General features: G+C 44.1%; 1 protein-coding gene across 3 annotated transcripts in view; it reads left to right on the top strand.

The window, feature by feature from the left end:
- Nucleotides 1-24930, top strand: part of magi3b (membrane associated guanylate kinase, WW and PDZ domain containing 3b) — a 71190-nt gene extending 46260 nt beyond the window's left edge. For 2 of the 3 annotated variants that reach the window (XM_088389790.1, XM_088389789.1), the window contains 20 exons: nt 913-1029; nt 4398-4517; nt 7781-7987; nt 9391-9553; nt 9723-9802; nt 10614-10671; nt 11433-11533; nt 13189-13380; nt 14162-14788; nt 16285-16316; nt 17139-17307; nt 17376-17470; nt 17611-17818; nt 17921-18103; nt 18204-18389; nt 18633-18729; nt 19105-19207; nt 19479-19616; nt 20291-20429; nt 21988-24930. In XM_088389790.1, coding sequence (XP_088245916.1) covers nt 913-1029; nt 4398-4517; nt 7781-7987; nt 9391-9553; nt 9723-9802; nt 10614-10671; nt 11433-11533; nt 13189-13380; nt 14162-14788; nt 16285-16316; nt 17139-17307; nt 17376-17470; nt 17611-17818; nt 17921-18103; nt 18204-18389; nt 18633-18729; nt 19105-19207; nt 19479-19616; nt 20291-20429; nt 21988-22670 — 3698 coding nt within the window. In that variant the 3' untranslated portion in view covers nt 22671-24930. Of the gene's footprint in view, nt 1-912; nt 1030-4397; nt 4518-7780; nt 7988-9390; nt 9554-9722; nt 9803-10613; nt 10672-11432; nt 11534-13188; nt 13381-14161; nt 14789-16284; nt 16317-17138; nt 17308-17375; nt 17471-17610; nt 17819-17920; nt 18104-18203; nt 18390-18632; nt 18730-19104; nt 19208-19478; nt 19617-20290; nt 20430-21179; nt 21273-21987 lie in introns of all 3 variants that reach the window. The other variant, XM_088389791.1, reaches the window with a different exon arrangement.
- The last annotated feature ends 261 nt before the right edge of the window (nt 24931-25191 follow it).

Below are 25191 nucleotides of genomic sequence, written 5' to 3'. Positions count from 1 at the left end.
CATCTGCCCTCCATAGCAGTGTTTTTCATCAGCACATGCATTACATCTACACTAGCAAAGATCTCATCTTAAGTCCTGCTGAGATGCATTCACATCATCGCCGAGCAGTCCTGCTGAGCTTCGTTTGGTCTGAAACTGGGAGAGAAAAAGAATGGCGTTGAGATATAAAGTGCAAAGCTTCAAAGGTGACTGTCTCCCTCCTGTCAAGAGATTTTCCAAACAGACCGAGCAGACATTGCAGATCTCCTCCTGTTTTGAAAACTCACTATGATGATATTTCAGAGAAAGTTGAAGCCTCTGCCTGCTGCTGCCTTATGAGTCTTTGCAGAAACTGGGCTTTGTTTTGGCAAACATTCAAAGGTTCCTCAGCACGCATCGTTTTATCCTTTGTTGAAAGCGTACGTCAAGTGCACCACCTTCTTCACTCTACTGGAATTGTACACAATGCACGAGTTTCAAATCCACTTGAACTAATCTATGGGACATTTTGTCCTAATTTCTCTCGGTGTGCAAATCAAAAGTTGGAATGATGAGGAAAGAGCAGGTGGTCATATCCTTTTAACTTGATCCAATCGGAAACACCATGACCAAGGAGCAATTCTTTTTAATGAGATTAGTGTCCATTTAATCACTCAAAAAGACCATTTCACATGACCTACATTTATTTTGGTTGTATCTGTTTTCTTTCGAATCACATTGTCTCCGTTAGTTAGAAGCTCCCCGTACCTCATTTTCGAGAGCCGTGCAGAAAGGAAGCCAATGATATGATATCACCGAGTCAATAGTGTGATCTTTAACACTGTTGATGTTGAAATGACTCGGATTGATTTCTCCTTTTGCCGTGAACTCTTTTCCGAGGGAGTGTCGCCGTGTTGTATTGACCCGTTATGTGTCCATCTCTCTTCTCTGCAGGCAAAGTATTGAACACGGACCTGCGCCACTACCTCAGTCTGCAGTTTCAGAAGGGCTCACTGGACCACAAGCTCCAGCAAATTATACGGGACAACCTCTACCTGCGCACCATCCCGTGTAAGTATGACTGATGCGTCGTTTTGAATCTCCATAAATTGATTCTTTATGACAAAGCAAGAGCAATATTGATTTAAAATAATATCCAACAAATGATGGTTGACTTTGAGGGTCAAAACAAAACCTATTGCTCGGTTCAACTGATCCATTTGAACTGAAACTGATTGTTTACATCAAACCAAGAGCTTCATTGATTTCCAATGGTCTCCAACACATCATGGCTCACTTCCTTGGTCTAATTATTCTGTATTACTTCACCCTCTCAGTCACATCCATGACAGTTTTCTCTCAAATATACTCATTGTCTGCTTCTAAGCATTATTGATTTGGAATGGCACAAAGCTCGTTGTGTTCAAAGGTTAGATGTGGAACACTATTTTTCTCATTAACATGCTGCTCGGTGCTGTTCTTCAACAGCGTCATTGCGTCTTTTTGCTTTTGTTCATTGGAAGAACTTTTTTTTCCCCCCCAGAACCTTTTGTGGTATTTTCTCCCGGTTCTTTGTCTTTAATGCTCGCTATGCCAATAGTAATTATCAGGAATCTGCCTTTTTGATTAAATAGACTATTTTATATGGGGCTTTCGGGTGAATCTTTAGTTTGAAATGAAAATGCACCACCATATTTGACCTCCTTTGTTTGAATGCACACAACTGTTGAATACTTCAAAACCTTTTGCATAGCTTGATGTTCTCTAGCAAGGAACTGAAAGGCACTACAGATGTTTTATCCATCAATAGACCAAATTCAGGTCGTTAATGTGAGTCATTGGCATTTTACATTGTTAGCTGGAAGTCGTGAGTTGAATTGAGTTCACTGCCACCATACAAGGCTCGTATGTCAAATTTCTTTCACTGCAAAAAAAAACCCCAGCTCTTAAAAATGCTTCAATGGATTAATTCCACCTCTAATATTTCTTGTGGAAACCAAATAAAGGTCCAATCGTTGGCTGGCGCACATGTTTAAATCCCTGTGATCCGCTGTATTGCACAATCTTTCATCTTAAAGCTGTTGAACAGGCACTTTCTGAGCCGAGGTACAGCAAATGATCCATTTCTCGTCCCATTCTCACCTGCACACACACACACACACGCACGCACCATCCTCAAGTGTCACGGGGAACACGCTTTTCCATTCTCCTTTTCATGTTCGGTGGCATTCGTTGAGGCTTTATGGCCCGCAGGCTCCATTTATCACGAGGCCCCCAACGAGTCGGACTCTCATTCCCAACTTGAATGACTGCCGTAATGAGTGGGAGAAGCGAGAAGTGGCTTCCGTCATTGGCTCGTCTGTCTGCTCTCGTGTTCTCATCCTTCCCCTTCCCCTCTGTTTAAATTACCTCTAGGCGACCTTGTTTTATGGCCGTCATTTCTTTTTTGTCAGCCATTTACAGGCTGTTATCTAGCTTCTGATTTTAAAAAGTGCATTGATTCTAAAAGGAAATGGCGTATGAATCTGAAATTGTAACATTCAATTGACTATTCAAACACTTCTAGGGGTAAGTAGTATTTTATCACTACTGATATAATACTTAATGAAATGAAAATAGTCAACACAGCAGAATGGCCCTCATGACGCATTTAAAAAGTTTAAAACGTTACAAAAGTCATATCTCAAGCCATATGCGTAAATCTAAAATGATAGTAATTGATGAAAAAACCCCGTTATACATTTTGTTGTTTGGAGACCAAAGCCTTTATAAGCTTAGTCGCCTGAGAAAACAAAGCAAGTTAAGAGAAAAAGTGAAGAGTCAAGAGAAGTGGAGAGCAAAGGTCTAGAAGTGTGTACGTGTGCATTTGTGTATGAGGAGCCGTTAGGGAAATAATTCAGAATGAGCATGCGGTAAGCCTTACTTGGGCACGTTCCATCTCATTCAAACGAGATGCGACTTTGCCGAGAATAAAAGCAGGAGGGCTTTTTTTTTTCTTCACCCCTTCAAGATCTCAGTGGCACGCTCCCTCGACGCCACGCTGAGATTAAACACAAACTCCACGAGCTTTATTTCGCGAGCGTGCACACACAGAGACCATACATCATATGTGCACAGCCATGCCTGCAGTCCTTAATCTGTGACCTTCTCCAACTAACTTTCTCAAACACTTCCCCCCATATGCCTCTGCTAAATTTAGATTGAGGATAACGGTTGAAAGTAAAAATCATAGGTGTCAAACCTAAGGCCCGGGGGCCAGATACGGCCCGCCACATCATTTTATGTGGCCCGCAAAGACAAATTTTCCATCAACTTTGTATCATTACTACAATTCCTACTTTTTAAAAATAGATATTGCTAGCATTTTTAATTACCATTCATCTTGTTGACAGTCTTAATGGCCCTCCGAGGGAAACTATGGCGACTCTCAAAGATGCATCCCAATAAATCTTGACTACCCATCAATCCATCCAAAATCCAAAATAAAAACACACATCTACAAGCAGAGTCCGTAGCTGCTCTGCTCTCACTCGGCTGCAGTGTCCAACTGGAATGAGGCCTCATTATGTCGCCGCCGCCCAGCGGAGAGCGATGCCCCGGCATGGCTTCCTTTCAGGAGACACTTGGCAGGTATGCGGCATCGGCGACTCAAGTAATTGGGCTGCAGGGGAACATTTTTTGAGAGCAAAGCTGCGACTCAGAGCCCTTGCTAATGAGAAACAGCTCAGCCTGGCGTTCTCTCACGACAAGAGAAAACGTCAAGCGCTTCGGCTAACACAAAAAGAACATTACCAAGAAGCTCTGCAAAGAAGGCTCCTCTGATGTTTGTCTCGTTATCAAAAGGGCCATTTTATCATCTGTTGGGGATGTCACAGTCCAATTAGAATGGGGAGTGGAAAATCAAAACAAAAAATGAGAATGGCAACATAAAGTTATTTAATTGCAACTTGGCCGCTAATTGCCACAGGTTTTGAAAATATCAAGGAAAGCTTCTCAGCGTGTGTGATCAAATCAACAGTGAGCATCGCGGATCCGTTGCAGCATAAAAGCAATTGAGCTGCCCTACACAAATGATGTCAAAAGCATTTTTTTTTTTTTTTACATTGTAGCTTTTTGTTTGGACAGAACCGATAACACATCACATAAATCCTGTGCGATGAATGTATAATAACCCGAGTCAACGCGTTGGCACGCGCCTCTGTGCTTCCTCTCGTCCTTCACACGGCCTTGAAGAGAGCGAGGGAATAAATGAATGAATGGTCCTCCATAAAGCTTCATTTACATAATAGAGATTTGAATTGAAGTTGGCAACGACAATTGGTTAGCTCCTGATGTCAATTTTCTTGACTTGAGTGTTACCGTTTTAGAGCTTGTTGCTGGGCAGTTTTCAAGTTGAAACGATTGAACACATCTATTTTGTTTGCTTTTGCTTTGCACAGGCACCACCAGGCTTCCTCGGGAGGGCGAGGTACCTGGCGTTGACTACAACTTCATCAGCCTGGGCGACTTCCGCATCCTGGAGGAGAGTGGCCTTCTTCTGGAGAGCGGCACCTATGATGGTAAATGGAAGCATTGCAGAATCGGTCCTGCCAGCCTCGGTCTTGCCGGCGTGTCTTGTGGTAGGCGGCGTTGAGAACGAGCTGAGCTGAACGGCTGTGGTGCTGCGTGTTGACCTTATGTCAACCAGCCAACCTGCTGATCCCGGCTGCTGGATGCGCTGTCGCACACCAGGAGGTTCAGACACTCTCCACTCGTGCTATTTTCAGAGGATAGATGCGTCCATCCACAATTTAAAATTTCCACAAAAGGAATCCATCCAGTGTGTTCTTCTGTTCCCTTTAAGATGAGCGGAGGTCATTTTATTAGTATTTTATAATATTGCAAGAAAATGATGTCAAATTTTCATTCTAAAAATGAAATGTAATACAAAAGAAGCAAAATTTAGGGAATTTTCTGGGGAAAAAACCAAATGCTGGTTCGCAACAAGCAGCCACACAAAGGCAGGAAAATGAATCCAATTTATTTTCGTCATCACATAGACTATTTGTTTGCTTTGATGACACCTTAGACAAACAGAGACTTTGGTTGTTCGTTTTTCATTCCCAAGTGGCACTCAAATTGGTTCTATAGGAAGGAGTATGTATTCTGAGGCCTCGCCAAATAATGCCGTCGTCATTGTATAAAGGGACCGAAGCGTGGAATTTCTCTTACATGATTACAGCAATAACATGATAATCTGCCTGCTCACATCAGGCGAAGCACATTCTCTCTGGTCGCAATTCTGCACGCCAGGCAAAATAAAGCCAAGGATTTGTTGTTGTTGATTTTTGTCCTCCCGACAATTCACGAGTGACCTGAATGGACCGACTGTTCGTGGCGCTCGCTGCCTCCTTCCCGTTCAGCGCCGGCATCTAAGCGCCGCTCTTTCCCATATGATGGAGAATTAAAAAGATAAAGCCAAATCCTCCTCCAGCCAGAAAAGCGACTTAAGGGTGTGTGTGTGTGTGTGCATTGTGTGTTTGCGTGTGTGTCAACTGTTAACACATCATGTGTGTGAGTGTGTGGGGGGGGTAATGGTGTAGTCACTTTTCTTGCCCTAAATTGTCCCTGACTTGTGAGCATTTTCTCTGAAATGGAATTCCAGTCTCAGGATCAGAGGCCATCTTGAAATTCTGCCCCCTACTTGCAAACACTGTTATTACAACTTAAAGCTGCACAGCTCCAGCAAACACGTTATCTTCAAAAATGAATCATGGGCCACTTCCGAATGTGGACGGCTAGCAGCCTTTCCTGGTATTGAATATTGAGACACCTGGCCTATTAATAGTCTTCTTTTCACTCAACTTTCTGCAGGTGTCAGTGTTCTCGGTATCTGTGCGGAACACTTATCTTCTTTCCGTCTTTTTTCTTCCCACTAAAAGCCAGTCAGCGCAAGCTTGCGCTGCAAGTGTCGCGCTCCCTGCACTCCAAGGCGGAGTGGAAGTAATCGCATTAAGGAACTGCCTCTCCATTTCCACTCTCCCTCTTTTTCTCTCCTTTCTCCATTGAGCTTGGCTTGGAGTGTAGCGGAAAAGAGCAAAATAAACAAGGTCAGACGGGTTCTGTCACAGGTCAGCACGACTCCCCGGCTGCCATTGGCCGTCACTTTACACTGACTAAACTGTGCTCAAAGTAGCGGACTAATGGGGCTCGGCGCTAACCGTAATAGTCTTGCTAATAGTCTCAAGTGACCTGCCTGGATGCTCATTATGTTAATGGCTCATGTATAGCGTTCTATTTTTCACCTCGGCTTTTATAGTCATCGTGCATATGCATAATTTCTCTTAAATACTCTCTTCGCTGCTCTTTTATTCATCACTCTGACCCTCTTAACAGCCGTCATTGTGGTTGGCAAGGTGTGATGAGACGCCAGGGGTGGGGCCAAATTTCACTGAAAAGATTGAGTGACATTTTGTTTTTCTTCAAGGGAAGTTGAATAGTCGCAAAGTAAATATTTACACTTTAGAATATTCGTATCTCGTATGGGTGTGTACTGTGATGTTGTCAAGCTTGTCCACTGTCATGGTGAAATAATATTTTATTATATATATGTAGTTGAGGACTATTTATTGATGACAAAATGTCTCAATGCTTCCGGGTACATCTGACGTAACCCGCATGTAACTTACTAACACCTCATTAATCACACAGGTAGCGTGGCGGATCAATGTCAGCGTGTGATGACAGATGAGCCAGCGGCCTCTTACATCTCTGTTCACCATCTTTGCGCCTGCTAATGAAGCCATCTTTGACAAATGGGGTCACTTTGTAAACTGCAGGCGGATTGACTGGAAAAAGCTCTCGTCCTTTCATCCAGATCTTTCTGCCATGTGCAATATGTGCAGCCACACAAAGAAAACTATGCCAAATCCTTTTCTCTTTTATAATGTACATTTAAGATTTAAACATTGAAAAATAGGGCTCCAAGGCCTACTTAAAGGAATTCGTGGTGTTTTTCTATATGGCGGGTTTCATTTTTGTGGGTCTGCTGTGTAATGTAACCCCCCGTGGTGAAGGAGTGATTACTGTAGTGCTGTATGTTGTTGGGGTCTCGTCAAGCCATCCATCCGGCTATTCACCGCCTCTTTCATCAATCTGCTGATGGAAAGCATGCGCGTGGCCATGTTTCAAGCATGTCGAGCACAAGGCTATAAAAAGATGTGATAAACGGCGCTCTTAAGGCTCGCTATGTCGCCGTCTTCCTTGTTGAGTACATGAAAAGATTCTGCTCTCGTGTGCAGCTGCATCAAAAATAAGATTTTTTTTTTCCTTTCCAACAGAGGCTAATTAAATTCCATTTCCCAGTGGTATCACTCTCTGTTCTTTAATTAATCTCATTAAAAATCGTGATTAAAGCGCAGCCGACACTTATTTGCCCATCATTTATGGGGAGGGAAATCGTCGTCCTTGCAAATGGATTACCTGCAAATAAATGGAGGTGAGCGCATCAAGTAGCACGCCGTTTAGCCAAGCATGCTTAGATAACTCCGCATCCTTCTCCCCTCACGTCTGTTATCTGACTAAATATTTGTCATGTGTAACATGGGATTTTTCTTCATTAAGAGGAAAAATGGCAAGCTGGGAAGATAGCTAATTGCCGCACTCAATGAACGGTGTAATTAGTCGCTGGCAAAATCCAAGCAGAGTGATTTTAATGTGACATGAGTTATGAAAGCACTGTGGTGAGTGGGAAACGTACACGCTTAGGAAATGCTGCGCCGGCAAATACACGATCATGAGAACAAGATTGGGCCTTAAAATCATTTTCTTCTCATCGTTGAAGGCAACTTCTACGGGACTCCGAAGCCCCCCGCCGAGCCCAACCTAGTGCAGCCCGACTTGGTGGACCAGGTCCTGTTTGACGAAGACTTTGGCGGCGACGTCCCTCGCAAGCGCACCACCTCGGTCAGCAAGATGGACCGCAAGGACAGCGCCGTGCCCGAGGAAGAGGACGATGACGAGAGGCCACCGCTGGTCAACGGCTTGCCTGGTGAGTCGGTGTCACGCTAAATCAACGGCCCTTTTGCCAACATATTGTGTCCTCCGTGTCCTCGGGCGACGATGAGCCAAGCGGCGTCAGTGTAACTGTCCGTCTCTGTCATTTTAGCGGAAAGAGGACTTTTGCAGATTAGACACGACTATTTGAGTTGAACACATATTTGTCTGACCTTAACCTGAAGAGCCTGGTCGGGTTTACTTAAGAGGGTGCACACTTTTCTTTTTTTAATGTGCCACAGTCGAGCCTTGGGGGAGGTACATGCTCTACTGCAAGACTTTATAGTTGGTCATTGTAGCATTGATAAAGAAGATCACGCTTTTGTAGGGTTTTTTTTTTTTACCTCTCACATGTGGCATATTCTCAAAGGCAAATAAGCACACACATCAGAAAAGTAGAGGCACTTACAAAGAAATAGCGCTTGAATATACTCAACGCAATTATGCCAAACATGAGGACATTAGTGGCACTTAAACATGTACTCGTGTTGGATTAAATGATCCCACTACAAGTCCTAAAAATTTATTTCTAGGTAATCACTTTAAATTGCTCACACTTATATACTGCCGGTAGTTAAATACCTAACCCTTTTATCCTAATTTAAAGTATCTTTGACGTAAGCACATCCAACAGTCAACCTTTGCAGAGGTGCCTTTCAATGTGATACTCGATTGAAACAAAGAACAAAATGAAGATGATTTTGTCCAATTTGTGTTTTACCTAATAGCGAAGGCCGATCCTTTTGCTTATTCAGCTGCACAGAGGACCCACACAAATCCACAGTGTGTTTATCCAACAGCTTGCACATATTTGAACTCAAATACACAGAAAAAAAAAAAAATTGCATCTGCCCAGAGCCGTCGGAGTGCTTTTTATGGCCAACGAACAATGGTTTTGCTTCAACCAGTGCCCTGTTGCTCTCAAGGCGGCCATAGATGGGCAGAGTTATGGTCCAATTGAGAAGGAGGTCAATGGAAAATATGAGCGTTAAGTCTCCTGACTATTGACCATCCACTTCCCCCTGACCTTTTGGTCATTTTGTAAAGTCTAGGAGGGCCTTGACCCTGCTGTGACCTCATTGTATGGCCTCTCTCTCCGCAGGCATCGAAGCAAATCGCTTCAGTTCGGAACGGGTCACGATGATCCAGCTTGGAGACGGGAATATGATAATCTGCTCTGTAAATAGTTTACCGCCTACCACTACCCGAAACAAAACCCATTGGTCGCCTACTTGCGTAATAGTCATCCACCTCTGTGGGGAGTTTCTACATACATGTCAGCATAAACACTGAGAGTGTATGCACATGTAAATTCAAAGCAGCCGTTGGGCGGGCAAACATACAGCAGCACATGCATGTTTAGGATGAACAGCCTTCATACATAAATTCTCTCTGCAGAGCACAAGGCCGACTGGAGGCGAGCCGTGCCCAGCTACGCCCAATCCAGCAGCAGCATGGACTTCCGCACGTGGAGCTCGCTTCCCCGTGACGACAGCCTGGAGCCGCTTCCGCTCAACTGGGAGATGGCTTACACTGAGACAGGCATGGTCTACTTCATCGAGTGAGTTCCGTGTGACATGCGTATGTTCTTGCCGTTCAGACCAAATATAATATCTGACGTGAGATCGTATTAATTCTGGGGCGCACCAGGGATGGGCAACTTTTTTCTTCAGTGCAGAGCACCATGTACTTTTTCTCTAACAAGACGGGATCCTCTTTGTACTCCGCAGTCACAACACCAAGACGACCACGTGGTTGGACCCCCGCTTGGCCAAGAAGGCAAAGCCCCCCGAGAAATGCGAGGACGGAGGTACGAATAGATGATATCGTCGTATATGTGCCGCTTATCAGAAGCAAACACCGTTAGCTAAGGATAATCGAGACATCTGATGAAAAGTCATTTAAACGCCCTTTACCTTTTGGCTTTAATCTCTGTGTCCAGACTCCAAATGAAAGGTGCTGGTGCAAATCCAAAACTGACAGATTTAATCTGTAACCACATTTTGAGAAGTAGGCAGATAACAAAAGGTTGTTTTGATTGTTTTTCTGACCTTTATGGACCTACAGACAAGTTTATTTAGACAGCCCTTATTGGTCACAGATTGGCAAAAGTACTTCAAATCCACCTCATGTGGTATCATGGCTGGAAATGCTCTTTCCCCAAAAGATCACAAACTCATCAGTCGGGCTTGCATGTTCAAACAAGATAGTATGTGAAGGGAAAAAAAAAAGCTTCCTCACATGAGCTCAGTTTGATGCATTTCAATCGGGATGCTGATAGAGAGGCCTTAAGTGCACCCTGAGCTTCAACCCGACCGGTGGGACTCTCCGAGCCTGTTATTATATTTTTAATGGATTATTTCAGCAGGCTGAAGGAAATAAGCAAGCTCTCTGAAAAGCTTTTTCTTGCATGAAGAGCTCCTTTCTCTCTCTCTCTCTCCTTTGTTCCCCCCCTTCTGCCTCATCTGTTCATCAGGGGTTTTGCATCCAAGCCCGCTTGCTCAAAAATGTTCTCTAAATGATCCCGGGCTGTTTCCAAGTCAAACAACCTGAGACCCTGATGATGCTTGTCTTCTAAACAGAACACGGGGCATCTGTCTCCCTCTTCTTTCTCCCTGCAGAATTACCTTACGGCTGGGAGGAAATTGACGACCCACAGTACGGCACATACTATGTGGAGTAAGTCTTATTGATTTATACCTAGGGATGGAGGGATGGATGGATATTGCAAATAAGTTGTTGGCGTGCAGCGGCAAGATTCCGAGCCCTCACGTGATCAGTGTTTGTATGTCACGGGATGTTAATGTTTAAAAATAAACATCAGAAATCCAGCACACGTCTCGCTGCCTTCATCTGCAGCGCGGATGCTCCTGACTAATGCAAAATTCCTGCAAGGAAGATCAGCAGTCCTCCCCATGTTTGAGCACATCGCTATGAATTCAGTGTGGCCTCCCCAGGCTTTGTGACAGAAGTGTTTTTCGACATTAAGAGAGGTGATTAAAAAAGAGAGCGAGAGCACTCAGCATTTTATCGGTCAGCCTATGGGATGAATCCTGCTCGGCAACCATGACAGCAGCGGGATGTAGTTTGGTCAAGCAGAGTGGACACCAGATAGATGGAGAGCTTCGGCTTGCTGTGGAACAATGGCTTTTGGTTTCCCTGCCAGGGGGACAATGGGCAATTTAGTTTGCTTTTTCACAAGCTTGGTAGAGGGAGTTCATTTCTTTCAATATTAAATGGCTAAATGCCATTACAGAAGCTGGACTTTGCTGTACGTGTGCTGCGTTATTAATGTCTGGATTAATAATAACTGGTGCTCCCGGCTTCGTTCGAGATGAGGACTCGTGCAAAATTGACTGCAGCCAATCGACACGGCGTGCTCGCTCCATGTAATCTTTATATTTTATGTTCATGTAGCTGTTTGTATGTTTGTTTTGCAGCCACATCAATCAGAAAACCCAGTTTGAGAACCCAGTCCTGGAGGCCAAGAAGAGGCTCAGCCAGGGGACAGCCACCATCAAGAAGGCTGCCACATCTCATGGTATAGCATGCAAGCATTTTTAACATCTTAACCCTTCCATTCTTCTCTCTCTCTCTCTCTCTTCCTTATACTATATTGCAGATGATCTTAAACGCTCCACCAAGTTTCTGCACTATAATTGTACTTTAATTACTTTTGCCGCTCTGTGTGCACACTTGACTTTTTGTCCCGGTGTGATGAATGCAGATTCACGCAGGTCAACAACCTTTAATTAACCTAAGACGTGATTGTCAGGATAAGTTGTTTGTGGCGAACGTACGCTGACTATTTCTTTTTTGGTGGGTGCTTTTAACGCCAGCAGCAGTCCATTAGGAAGGATGTGTATTGGATTACCGTACATTGCAACAGGCTGCTAACATACGCGAGCGAGCGAGGGCACGGGGGTAGGCTCTCAGCCAACTAAAAACAGCTGTCGGAACAACACATCAGACACGAGCCAGCATAATCAGACAAGCCGCCATCTCCTTCACACACACACACAAACACAGGTGTGCAAAGACTGACGAAAGCGCTTTGGCTCCTCCGATTACAAATGATGCAACTTGACAAGCTTATCACACCACAGCTGTGATGTAACCACAACATCTTGCGTTGTTATATATTAATTATACGTGTTATCAAACTTGTCCTTTGCAAATGAACATGCAGTACACATGTGTGATGCGAAAACTGTGTACATGTACAGTACTTGTCCGGTCAATTTCAACCGGTCGGTGCACGTTAAGTGAATTTATTAAATTCATGTATAAATAATTTAAAAATAAATAAAATTCTTATCTAAATAATTATAATTAATCGAGATAATATTGAACTATTGGACATTTAAGTTTGCGTCAGACTGGTCCAATTCGGATAAAAGCAAACAATTCCATAAGAAACTTATTGCGTTTCTTTTCGATATGCATATTGCATGGGCCAATATGGCAGTATTGATCATTTTTCGATATATTTGCAGCCCTACCATATGTATATTTGCAGAAATAATATTCCAGCTGTTTTATCTTCCTCCTATTCATAACTCTACTGTTGTCATGTGTGTACATCTGGCACTTCTACCATTACCTCTTGTCCTCCTGCGTTATTTCAGTCAGACAGTCAAATTGTCATTTACACAGAGGAAGAAGCGCAACAAATCCCCACCGAGTTTATCAAGCAATTTGAATGTGATTATGCAAATGAGCATGGCTTGATCCACACAGTAACGGCATGTGGACATCTGGAGTCCACGGCGGCTGTGATAAAGCGCCCTTCCTCGCTGGCTGCCGCGCACGTCGGCGCTGGATGTTTTGAACTGCTCAACCATTTGATAGAATGAGAACGCTCACATTTAAATTCCTCGCACACTGCTCACAAACGTACAGAGCGTTCGGAAAAAGCCAAAGGACGCGAGGAAGGTATTTCAGTGCATTTCGGTCCATTTGGGTTTAGATAGTGATGCCCAGTTTGTTTTTAAATTCTGTACAATCTATCTAATTGTTTATTGTTATTTATTATTATTTGTTTATTTTATTAATTTCTTTGTAAAGTATAATACTGTTAGAGTGAGGCTATTCAATAACAAATTAAATTGGGCCCAATTTTCAAAACACGAAATGAAGTTCAGTCCATTATGAGGACACCAAGAGGAAGTCAGGAATTCCGATGTGTGTCTGCAGGAAAGAGCAGCGTGCCTGGCTTCACCGCAGACCCCAACCAGCTGAAGGGCGACATGTACCGCACGGCACTGAAGAAGAGCTCGCAGGGCTTCGGCTTCACCATCATCGGGGGTGACCGCACCGACGAGTTTCTGCAAGTGAAAAATGTCTTCAGTGACGGCCCAGCCGCCCAAGACAACAAAATGGCATCTGGTGAGGAACACAGAAATGAAATCACTTTGGAATATGAACACGACAATAAGAATACACACTGGAAGGAATTATCAAGAGTTGCAAATTGTAGCCCGTAATAGCATGAAACCTTGAGACCTCTGTGAAAAATAAATGCAAAAAAAATGTATAGGGAGAAAAAATAATTAATTGAAAAAAGCCAATTAGAAGAGCTGAAATTTATACGGGGTTAATCAGAGGCATTTTAATTGGTGGCAGATGTTCGCTGACTCCAATTTAGCATCCATTTCAATCCATTGGGACTGGGTAATTTTCTATTCAGCTACATCCCACTTGTACAACCACGTTATTTTTATATATATAGTATTTTTTTTGCATCCTTTCGAAAGTACAAAACAAAAACATTGCGTTTTACAGAGTTTGGATCCGTGTTCTAAACCAATCTTCCAAAGTTCCATAGCTGTGACAGCTGAGGTTCAAGCATCAAAAGCGGCACATTTCCAAACACTCCATTTTCTGCTTTTTCAATGGATTGTTGATCGACAATATTACAAGACGTCTTCCAATATTGCTAACTGGGTCGCGGTCAAAAGTATTAAGCTAACACTGTGTAATACTTCTCCTTCTGACCTTGGTATTCATTGCCTTGCTATTGTGAGGAGTTGTCTGAGATGAGATGAAGGGAACTGTCTCTGTGTTATCTGCAAAGAAGATTGACGATCCAGCCGCAGACTATTTCAGAGGGAGGGTTTCGGTAACAGTGAAAGGAACGTGGCTTGATTTCACTCTTCTTACATTTTAGGTGATGTGATCGTGGAGATTAATGGATTGTGCGTTCTGGGAAAGACCCATCCGGAGGTGGTGCAGATGTTCCAGTCCATTCCCGTCAACCAGTACGTGGATATGGTACTCTGTCGCGGGTACGCACTTCCCCCGGACGTGAATTTGGACAGCGACGAGCCTCTGCCGCCGCCGCCCCCTCCGGCCAACCAGGCGTTGCACGGCGGCGAGGTGGTGACGGCCGTGCCGCTCATCAACGGGCAGCCGCTTTTGGTCAAAGGCGACGTCCTGCACGGCTCCTCCCAGGAGCTCCACTACGTCACCACCGACTCCAGCGGGCGGCCGGTCGTCGCCGCCTTGCCCAACGGAAGGCAGGGCGACCCGGCCACCGGGATGCTGCAGCCAGAATTGGCGAGCGTGCCGCTGATCAAGGGACCGGGCGGATTCGGCTTCGCTATCGCCGACTGCCCGCTGGGCCAGAAGGTGAAGATGATCTTGGACGCCCAGTGGTGCCGTGGCCTTCAGAAAGGGGACGTCATCAAGGAGATCAACAGGGAGAATGTGCAAACTCTGAGCCACGCGCAAGTGGTAGACATCCTCAAAGACTTCCCTGTAGGGAGTGAGGTCAACGTGCTCGTGCTACGTGGAGGTAGGGTGTCCATTTTGCAGCTAATCTTCCAAAATCTTGCCAATTCATAGAATCAGGGGATCACGAGGGATCTCGTCCAACTCCTGACTGATGAATTAGACAGAGTCCTCAGTTTTTGAAGGTCCCCAAAAATGAGATTCCGGGTTTACAGACATAAGTGCATCTGGGTACATCTCTAAGGTGGTTCCACAATGTACATTGAGTCCTGCAGAACCCCGCCAACCCCTCCCCCAAGGCGTGATGCTGTGTTGCAACTCGGAGAGAGCGAGAATTACATAAGCGTGGGGATGGGCTTTGTTCCAAGAGGGAGGAGTTTCTTCACGCATCCGTCATTTCCGAGAGCCGTGGGGATTCTCCGCGTGAGTTGATGAACCCCCCCCCCTCCCCTTTTTCACTGGATTGGCTTTGATCAAAAGCAATGGACCATTGGCAGTGTTGGAGAGGTCTTTAAAAAGCCTCAGTAAATCGTGGAGCTCTCCAGGGGCAAATTTGGAAATAGGTCGGTACGTGTTCTGGACCTACTTTTTCCTTCCACATTTCTGAATAATTCAAACCATTCCAACAGCCGAATATTCCCAGAATCATGGTCATGTAGGAAACATTTTTCTTTTACTTTCCAAAAACGTCCACTTTTCCTATTATTAAATATTTAACTCATCAGTCCATGTTTTTCAACCGATTCAAACCATTCAGGTTCATTGGCCTATTCAGGACATCGTTGGTCATGTTTGGAAAATTCCAACATTTTCACAAAATAGTTCCCAAATTAAAAGGGTTGGCTCATCTTTGTTGGCTGATTCAAATCATTCCAGATATTTTACATCATTGGTTCCTTCCACATTTCTCACTGAGTAAAGTTTCACATCTTATGTTGGAGCAATTCAGTTAGTTTTTCATTTCAGCATCATTTTGAATTGAAATCATTAAATGTGCCGTTACCCCAAAATGTAGCATGTTGCAAACCCGGGCCCGCCTAGCTCAGCAGTTTTGATAGATCCCCAGCCCCACAAACTACCACTCGCTCTGTCGGCTTCCAGCCATACTCCAGCACTTTCCTTCCATCAGGCTCCATTAACCCCTCATCACGCCACGCGTTAGTCCAGCACTGCGAGGCCCCTGAGGCTCCCGAGGACTGTTTGTTAATCGAGTTAATGCAGTAAGTGGGGTCGGTGGGGGGACGCATCGGCAGGGGGTGTTTTAGAGATGATCTGCAGGGAACAATCTGAATGCTTGAGATAGAGCGAGTGAGGCTACAGTGGGGGGCGTTGAGGGAAATTATAATACGCACGCTTGTAATGCGCTCAGCCGTCTTGTTAGCAGCCCTGCTCGGACCGTGTTGTCGTTTGCGTGTACGAGCGGGGGCCCCGCTCCCTGGCCACCTTTAATCACATGCATGTACAATCCATCATTAATAGAGCAAGAGCAGCTTTTTCATTTCCGCCCGGGGAGGCAGTGCCATCTCGCGGTTTGACACATTTCTGTTTCTCTCTTCGTAGGTCAAACGTCGCCCGTGAAGAGTCTCAAGCCTGTGAGTAGACGCACGGTTTTTGTTCCCAGCACTGGGTTTCATTTCCAAGGCCATTGTTGCCCCCTTTAACCGCTAAGCCCTCCGTGACGCCAAATTAAATGATGGAAATGAGGATGTTGATTATGATTCCGAGGTCCTCCTTTTGTTTTGCCCTGGAAAAGTCTTAATTGCTTCCTTTCTCGATTTAGGGGGGCTCATTGTTAGGGGATTGACATGCTTATTAAGCTTGGATGAGCCTACCTTTGGTTTGGGTGCTGGTATTAATACAACAACACTTTGGAAGAAAAGAAGATGGCCCTTTTAGAATGAGGAGGCGAGTCAAATCTTTAGGGAAATCACAATGCTGCAGCTTAGAGCCCCAATTGCAGCAAAGTGAAATATGGCCTTTATTTTTCACTTTCTATTACCGCAGTGGAAGCGGCAAAGTGAAACATAATTGTTTTTTTTGTTATTGTGTGTAGTTCAACAAAACAAAAATCCCACAAGTGACTTCATTATGCACCATCTAACACTGTCACCATCATAAAACTTTGCTTGACTCTCAAGGCAATTGTTAAACCACCCAAAAGTTGCATTTGGATGGAAGAAAAGTCAAAAAAACTATTCATCATTTGAAGATTAGATCCCCGAGGTGTTTAAAGACCAATACTGTCATCTAATGGCACCCAAAAGTCTATTTCAATTTATTTTAGAGGTGTATGCTTGTCTGTGTCCTGTGATTGACGAGTGACCAGTTTAGGGTGAACCCTGCCTCTCGTTTAAAGTCCGTTGAGTGATATCGAAAATAGATGGACGGGTAACTTAACCATGTTATCCACGCAGAGGCAAGACATGACGGCCAGCACGGAGACATTGAACGCCATCGGCGACTCGGCTCCCCAGGCGCTTCCTTACCACTCCAACACGAGCACCCTGCGCGCTGCCAACGACTCACCCAAACGAGATGCCACCGAGTTGTACCTGAAATCCAAAGCCTTGCTGGACAGCAGACGTAAGCGCGTCAACGCCTTCACAGGCCACGCGCAAAACAATAACCTTTGACTTGTTTATCTTCCGCAGAGCCTCACACCAAAGATATTGATGTGTTCCTCAAGAGGGATATTGAGACGGGCTTTGGCTTCCGTGTTCTGGGTGGAGAAGGTCCTCAGCAGCCAGTAAGTATACAAACCGTCACAGCAAATGAAGCTTACCTAGTTCGGTTTCAGTGTCGGCAATATAATACGGAGTAGTAAAATCTACTAATCGTATCAATGGCTACTATCTAGTAGGTTGAATGGTACTAACCCTCCTTCAGAACGTGTTCCCCCAGGTGTACATCGGGGCCATCGTGCCCAATGGCGCCGCGGAGAAGGACGGCCGCCTTCGAGCCGGGGACGAGCTCATCGGTATTGACGGCGTGATTGTGAAAGGCCGCTCGCACAAGCAGGTGTTGGACCTCATGACTAACGCCGCCCGTAACGGTCAAGTCATGCTGACCGTACGCAGGAAGGTCATCTATCGAGGTGAGCGCCGGCGCTACAACAAAATATTAACAAACAAGATTTCAGTTGTCAAAAATGAACTTATGTCTTCAGAAATGACTCTTATGAATCGTATCACGGCAGACGCGACAGATGAGGAGGTTCAGGAGATGACGCCAACGCTGGTCAACGGCTCCCCCAAACTACCTCGGTTGCCCATGCCCAGCGCCCTGGATCACGAGTCCTTCGACATCACGCTGCACCGCAAAGACTCGGAGGGCTTCGGATTCGTCATCCTCACATCCAAGAGCAGACCCCCGTACGGAGGTGAGATAGTCAGCTGTTCTCCAGTGAAACATCTGCGTCAATCCAATCCAATCAATCCATCCATCCATCACCATCTGCCATCTGATTGTTCACCCTTCAGTGATCCCTCACAAGATCGGCCGCATCATCGAAGGCAGCCCGACAGACCGCTGCGGCCTGCTCCACGTGGGCGACCGCATCTCGGCCGTCAACGGTCGCTCCATCCTGGAGCTCTCTCACAACGACATCGTCCAACTGATCAAGGACGCCGGCAACGTGGTGACACTCACTGTGGTGCCCGAGGATGGTGGGTTTGCTTTGTTGTTGTTGTTAACTTTGGGCTGAAGGTCCTCACGCAAGCAAGAGAAGTAGCTATAAATATTTTAGCATCGACATTAAAAATGTAGGGTTTTCGTGGAGGAGTGCAAAAGGCTTGAGTGAATTCAAACGTTATTAGATCTCCGCGGTGCCCTGATAGTCAATTGTGTCTTCTTGGAGTATGAAATACTTATGATAATACTACTCCCTGTTGGAATTCCAAATCCTGCAGAGTACAAGGGTCCTCCTTCTGGTGCCAGCTCCGCTCGACAGAGTCCAGCTCTTCAGCATCGAACTATCGGACAACGCTCGGCTCTACAGGATGAACGGTAAGGAAATCATGCAAAATGTCATTTGCATTTTGGCTTTTTCTTTGTGTCCACGATTTGTGAGGAAAATGGTGTCAGTAGGACAAAAGTTAAAAAAACAAGCATGAATGCACAATGAATGTATGATGTAAGATTCCCAAACGTGTACAAAAGATGTTTCCAAACCAAAGTATCATAATTGGGATTACAAAAATGCAAATTTCAAACCACCCGATACATCATCCATGCCGCTTTGGTCCACTGAGCCTCAAGCATTGCATTTGTTTTTCTTTCACTTTGCATAATGGATCGAGCAGTGTTTTGCCTGCAGCGTAGTGCATGTACACCAGCCTCTCCAACTGACAAGGTGTGTGTGTGTGGGTGTGTGTGTGACAGCTATAACTTGGACATGGAGGACAAACGAGATGGCGTCTCTTGGTCTGAACACAAAAATATCCCAGTAGAGCAGGGGGCTCTGTGTGTGACAGGACCCAACCAGGTGACAATAATCCTTACATGTCATTTTCTTCCTATTCTGAAGCCTTTAAAACTGTCCATATTTAGCAAATCATCTGTGTACCTCTAATTATTACCACAATTGATTTAAAATGAAACAAACAAGAGGAATTCCAACCATTTCTAAATTTGCTTTTTCTGCGACCCAAAATAATGTGACACATGTCTGCTGAGCTGTTGTCATGGCTGCCAATGGTACGCTTGTATTCATGAATTCTTTTGTATGGTAACATTGTGATGCTGCTGCTGCATAGGGTTGTCTGACTGTAGAGTTGGACAGGAGCCCCAGAGGCTTCGGCTTTAGCCTGCGAGGGGGGACCGAGTACAACATGGGTCTGTACATCTTGAGACTGGCTGAGGATGGCCCCGCCCTGCTGGACGGAAGGATCCACGTGAGTGGCCAAAGCGTTATTTCTCAATAAATTGTTAGCATAGAAAGCCCAGTTGTTCATTCCATATGTTGACCCCCCCCTATCTAAAGCGCTTAATGAACTAATAGCCTCCGGAGGTCATTATCATTTGGTTTCAAGCTGGAACGAGAGAGAACAGAAGCTCCTTAAGGGGAAAGCATCTTGTGCGGTCTGCAGGCATGCACGCCAACGTCAGGCGTGATTAAGAAACGACGGATGGACATGCGTCCTGTGTCGTCTCCAATAATAGAAGCTCCCTCCAGGCTGTTGCAGGCTCTGTGTGTGCACTGTAAATGAGTGGTTTTCAAATTAAGTGTGTCCGCAAGCTTTAACCTGGGGTCAGCAACGTAATTGATGATAAATTGAACTGGTACCTTGACTAACAAATGTAATTAGTTCTGAGACCACACTTGTTAATTATCTTATTCACACAATAATTCCCCATGCCTTGTTTATTATGGAGGTTACGTTACGGACCACCTCTACAGCAGACAAAATCCTCAAAGTAGTTTTTTTATTATCGACATATTTTTTTAAGCTTCATGCATCACAGTAATGTCAGGTATTATTTTTATAGCAGTTTTTTTTTTTTTTTTTTTTAATAAGGTGAACTTGTGACCCTGCTGTCACACTTAACGTGCGTGTTGCTTGGGCAGGTCGGAGACGAGATTGTGGAGATCAATGGCGAGCCGGCCCGAGGCATTTCGCATACGCGTGCCATCGAGCTGATCCAAGCAGGAGGAAGCAAAGTGGCGCTGCTGCTCCGACCCGGCGCTGGCTTGACTCAAGATGGCAGTAAGTGCGAATATCAATATGCCAATATTACATATATGAGGCTATTTTATTCTCATTTTTTAATTTTCTTTTTAAAATGGTTGCTTATTCTCATTTTTTGCTACTTACAAACAGTATTATTGCTAAAATGATAGATCTTAGGCCCATGCACAGGTAAACTTTACTTTAACTTCATTTTTTAGACTATTTCTCATTTTTTAATTTAATTCTTTTTAATTTTTGGAATCAAAGTTTTTTAAATATAATTTTTTTTACTATTTATTATTGATCATTTTAAGTACTTAAAATATTTTGGGATCATTTTCAACAAGTAAACAAGTATCCTATCATTTAGAGGTGCTACTGTTTTGGTTAGCAACAGTGTTCCAATATGCTCAGCAGTGATCTTGTGGATTTGTGTGATGTAGGTGTTTAAATGTCAATTGGGTGTACAGCTTTTTGCAATTATAGTCCAAATGCTACTTTTTTCCCCTAGATTTGTTTCCTAATTAAAATTCATATGTTATTGCCAGATTGATTTCATTTGTGCAAGCAGGTGGGCTGCTTGTGCTTTTTATGAGGAGCGGCATGCATAATTTTACCCCAGCATCCCTCCCTCCCTCCCTCCACCTACCTTCCTGTTTCCTTAACGATGTGCTGCTCATTCTTGGGACGCCACGTGTACTTACTTATGGTGGTTTAGGCATTCAGTTACTAACCATCTGCTTCGTGCTGGGTCTTCTTCATCTCTTCCTTTTTTTTGTCATGCAGGTAGCGCAGGTTCTTCTACTGTATGCTACTACACCGAGCACCAACACTAACATCCTCACATGCCTCTTCCCGGTCTCTACTCTTTCAACCTTGGTAATAGCTACCTCCGTTTTCTTGTTCTGATTTTTTTTAACGGTGTGGAACAGATGTGATCACACGCTACTCATAAAGAGTTAGGGATATTTGGCTCTGGGGAAATTTCAGGGTGAACCTAAATTGCACTATAGGTTCAATTGATTTGACTTGCTGTTCTCTCTCAAAAAGATAAATGGCAACATTCCCAGAATATGTGATTTATACTTTATCATGGAGGATGTTCTCTAGATTCAGCTGCAAAAGGTAAAAATCAGATATTAACAGAGACCACATTCTATTTTTTGATTTTAAACACATTATTATTGTTATGAAAACATATTCCTTAGTGCCTTTTCTCTTGCTTGTACACTTCTCTAAATAAGATGCCAAGGGTGCTTGCTTCAAGGGCTCTTCCTATCACTGTAAAACTGACACACTATTTTCAACATCTCATATTTTAACTAGACATTTTTATTTAATGAATTCATTATTTTAATAATTGAGCTCAAATAACTGATACTTCAACGCACCGCATAGAACAATAGCAGATAGCTTACTATGAATAAATAACTAAATAGATCAAATGAGTTAATAATTAATAGAGCAAATAAATAAACAATAATTCTGGGCTATATCAAAAAAATGATTAGCAATACAACGGGGCAGTTTATTTTAGATTTATCCTGAAATTTCACTTAAAATCAGCCATAACTTTCGATGTCGTTTTCTGCAGGTCAAAAACACATTTCTCCCTCCAGCGCCACCAGAGAGGTGTTTTTTTCGGACACATCACCCTTGTCCTCTCCATACCTCACCGGGGCTTCCACCCTCGCGTCCATTCCTTACTCCGGCGGTCCAAAACACCGCCGGAGTGGCATATCCTCGTCGCGAGGGCTGCGGAGTTTGAGCTCGGTGGCAGAGCGGGACGAACTGCGGGACGCCGAGGCCGAGATGCCGGGAAAGATGACGAGCGGCCCGAAAGCAGGGGAGACTTTATTCGAAGCCAAAGACGAGCCTCGCGGGGCCAGACGTACTCAGAGCCGCGCGCACGTAGCAAATCGCAGCGAGAACAGGGCCACTCGAACACGCTCGGCCAGTTTCGGGGAAAGGGCTCGGCCTATTCGCAGGCACAAAGAATCAAGGAGCAGCGACAGCAAAGTCGTTCTGAGGTCAGGACCCAGCCTTGACACGGCCAGACAATCCAACGGCTGCAGAGCAAACCAGAGACACTCCATCCACGGAGACATCAACGGGAGGCAGAGCGCTGAGAACTGGAAGAGCCAGGTGGAACCCATGACCTCCAGGACTGCCAGGAGCCCTGCCAGGGGCCAGCCCATTAGCCCTGGTGAATGGAAAGTTCCCAGCCAAGCCAGAATCCTCTCCCAGGCTGAGGTCCTGAAACACCCTTTTTGGTAGGATAACGTGCCGAGTCTTCAGTTCAGAGCGCTTCCAGAAAGAGTGCTACACTTTTATAACCCTTTGCTTGTCTATTTGGGGAGTGGGGGGGCTGCACTGGTGGCATGTAGCAGCTTCTATCTACCCTCCCCCCCATCGCCGCCCTGCCTCGACTCGCTGCTCTCGGTTAGGCAGAAGGTCTCGCCGTGTGATTTTGTGCCAATCGCATCCATCCGACCCATTATGCAAGGCAAGGAGGGGAAGTTCACTGAGGACTATTTTTCTATCTCGCATGCAGTCCATCCTTCTTTTTGACACACGAGAAGACAAGTTCTTCATCATCCCGCATTCAACTCCAGACTGTTCACTCTCTTCCTTAAGCATCCTTCAAATGACCAGAAACTTGTGCTTTTTGCTTTACTGAGCGTACAGAACAACAGCAATGATAAGAATTGACTCTCGGGGGTGCTCGGTTTACGACAAAGTTCCTTTCCTACGGCGGAAATACGACCTGAAATTACAGTAAGACCATCTCAAGTGCGACTCCACTTCAAAAGCAGCATTATGATTCCCATTAAAAATCGTCATCCGGAACTGTCCCTGTCGTAAACCAAGGACTCCCTTTCTATGTACATGTAGCCATTCCATATTTTTAAGAGCGCCATTTCGGTATCGTCCCATGTTCTCCCGCTTGGGGATCTATCTGTACGTCATGACACTTCGAGGTCACGCGTAAACCGCCGTACCCAATGTGTGCAGTCGCTTGTGCATTGTAATATAGATATTTATACATATATATATATATATAGATATATGAATGTTATGTCATGTTTTGCAGGAAATATCTACTAAAGTCAACCGCACTGCGTTCGTCCCCACCTGTAGCATAACAGATTGATGATATTTAACCTTGTGTGATTTGTCGCCAAATGTTCTGTGTTAAGACCGAGACGGCAATTTTATATAAGATCTTGTGAGTCATGTCGCTGCCTACTGAGGAGAGAAAAGAAAAGAAAAGAAAAGAAAAGAAAAGAAAAGAAAAGAAAAGAAAAGAAAAGAAAAGAGGAGGTGTGCTGCTTTCTGACTTTTTGTCACTGACGCCTGGTCTCTGACGCAACTTATGGCTTTACTGTGGACACTTACTTGCTTTGTCTTTACTTTATGCTGTAAAGTGTGCGAAACGTTAGTTGACAGATTTAAGGTAGGTTAAGCTTTTGTCAGCTTTTGTTTTTGTTCCAAATCATCTGTGCATCTCTGTCTCTCTCTCACTCTCGCTCTTTCTCTCGCTCTGTCTCTCTCTCTCTCTCTCTCGCACAACCAATAACTATAATATTACAAATATTCTGCCCCCTGTCAATGTTCTAAACATAAAGCACAATTCTAGTTTCTGCAAAATTTCTCAATGAGAAGATTATAAAGCGTGTGCAATAGCTCTAAAGTCTAAAGATTATATTAAATATTCTAGATTCAGAATTGTAACTTTCTGAAGGCTCACGTAAATCCATCCCTCCATCATCTGACAGAAATGGTCGGAAGTGAAGCTGAAATATTTATTAGGTTTTTAAAATGTATTATGGTTAAAAAAAAATAGTTGTTGGAAAAAAAATTTCATGCTTTAGTATTCTGTGCTGACCTTTCATCTAAATTATGACTTCATAAATAACATCAGGATTATTTTTAGATGTTTTATTTTTATATTATTTATTCAGAGAACCTTTGACTTTGAAGTCGGTCTTTTAAGTGTGATATTTGTGTTTTTGTTTAACTGACTCCACGCTGAGTTTGAAGATTATAGTATTCAGGTGAGCTCAGGGAACATAGCGTTGTAGCAAACAGAAGATCATGCGGTGTCAAAACTGTCGATCGGGGGTTTTTGTGCAATACAGTGAGCGAGGGCAGTTCAACCAGAAAACACGATTGCTTTTTGTGTTGTATGTCTGCTTATTTGAGCTCTTTAATTTCCTCATCCTTGTATCATGCTGTGGCCTTGCATCGCTTTCGTGGGGAAAAAAAAAAAAAACAATATGTGTGCTTCTCTTCTACATGGCGTAGGAAACATAGATATGTAAATGTTTGTACATTGTACAGCACCTTTCTAAATATTCGCTCGGCGTTCTTTTGGGGAGGGGGGTAGATAAATAAAACAGAGGTCTATTCATGAAATTGCCCCATTATTTTTTTATATATAAAAAAGGAAGAACATATTTAAAAATGGATTGAAAAAGAATCTTGACGTGGTGTTATGTTCATGCACTGAATAATAAAGTTTTCTGGAAACATCCTTAAGACTGCACTAGATTGTATCTATGAAAAAAAGAAATTCAGCAGTGCACGATCTTGTTACAAGGTCTCGTGTTGTCATGGTAACAGATTTTTTTTTCCAACTCAGATGTGGGAGTGATATTTTCCCCACAAATCAAATCAGCTCAAAGGCCAAATGATACTTATTATGTTTTCTCTTCTCTGTGTAATTCCGGCAATACAATGTTCTAAATAATTAGGACTGCTATGGAATTGTTTGCAAAAGAAAAACAATTATTTC

Source organism: Syngnathus floridae, chromosome 11, assembly GCF_059516105.1.
Source record: "Syngnathus floridae isolate MCC-2025c chromosome 11, RoL_Sflo_1.0, whole genome shotgun sequence".
In the NCBI taxonomy this organism is placed as follows: Eukaryota; Metazoa; Chordata; class Actinopteri; order Syngnathiformes; family Syngnathidae; genus Syngnathus; species Syngnathus floridae.
The sequence above is the reverse complement of the archived record's forward strand: the minus strand, read 5'-3'. Positions and strand labels throughout refer to the sequence as shown.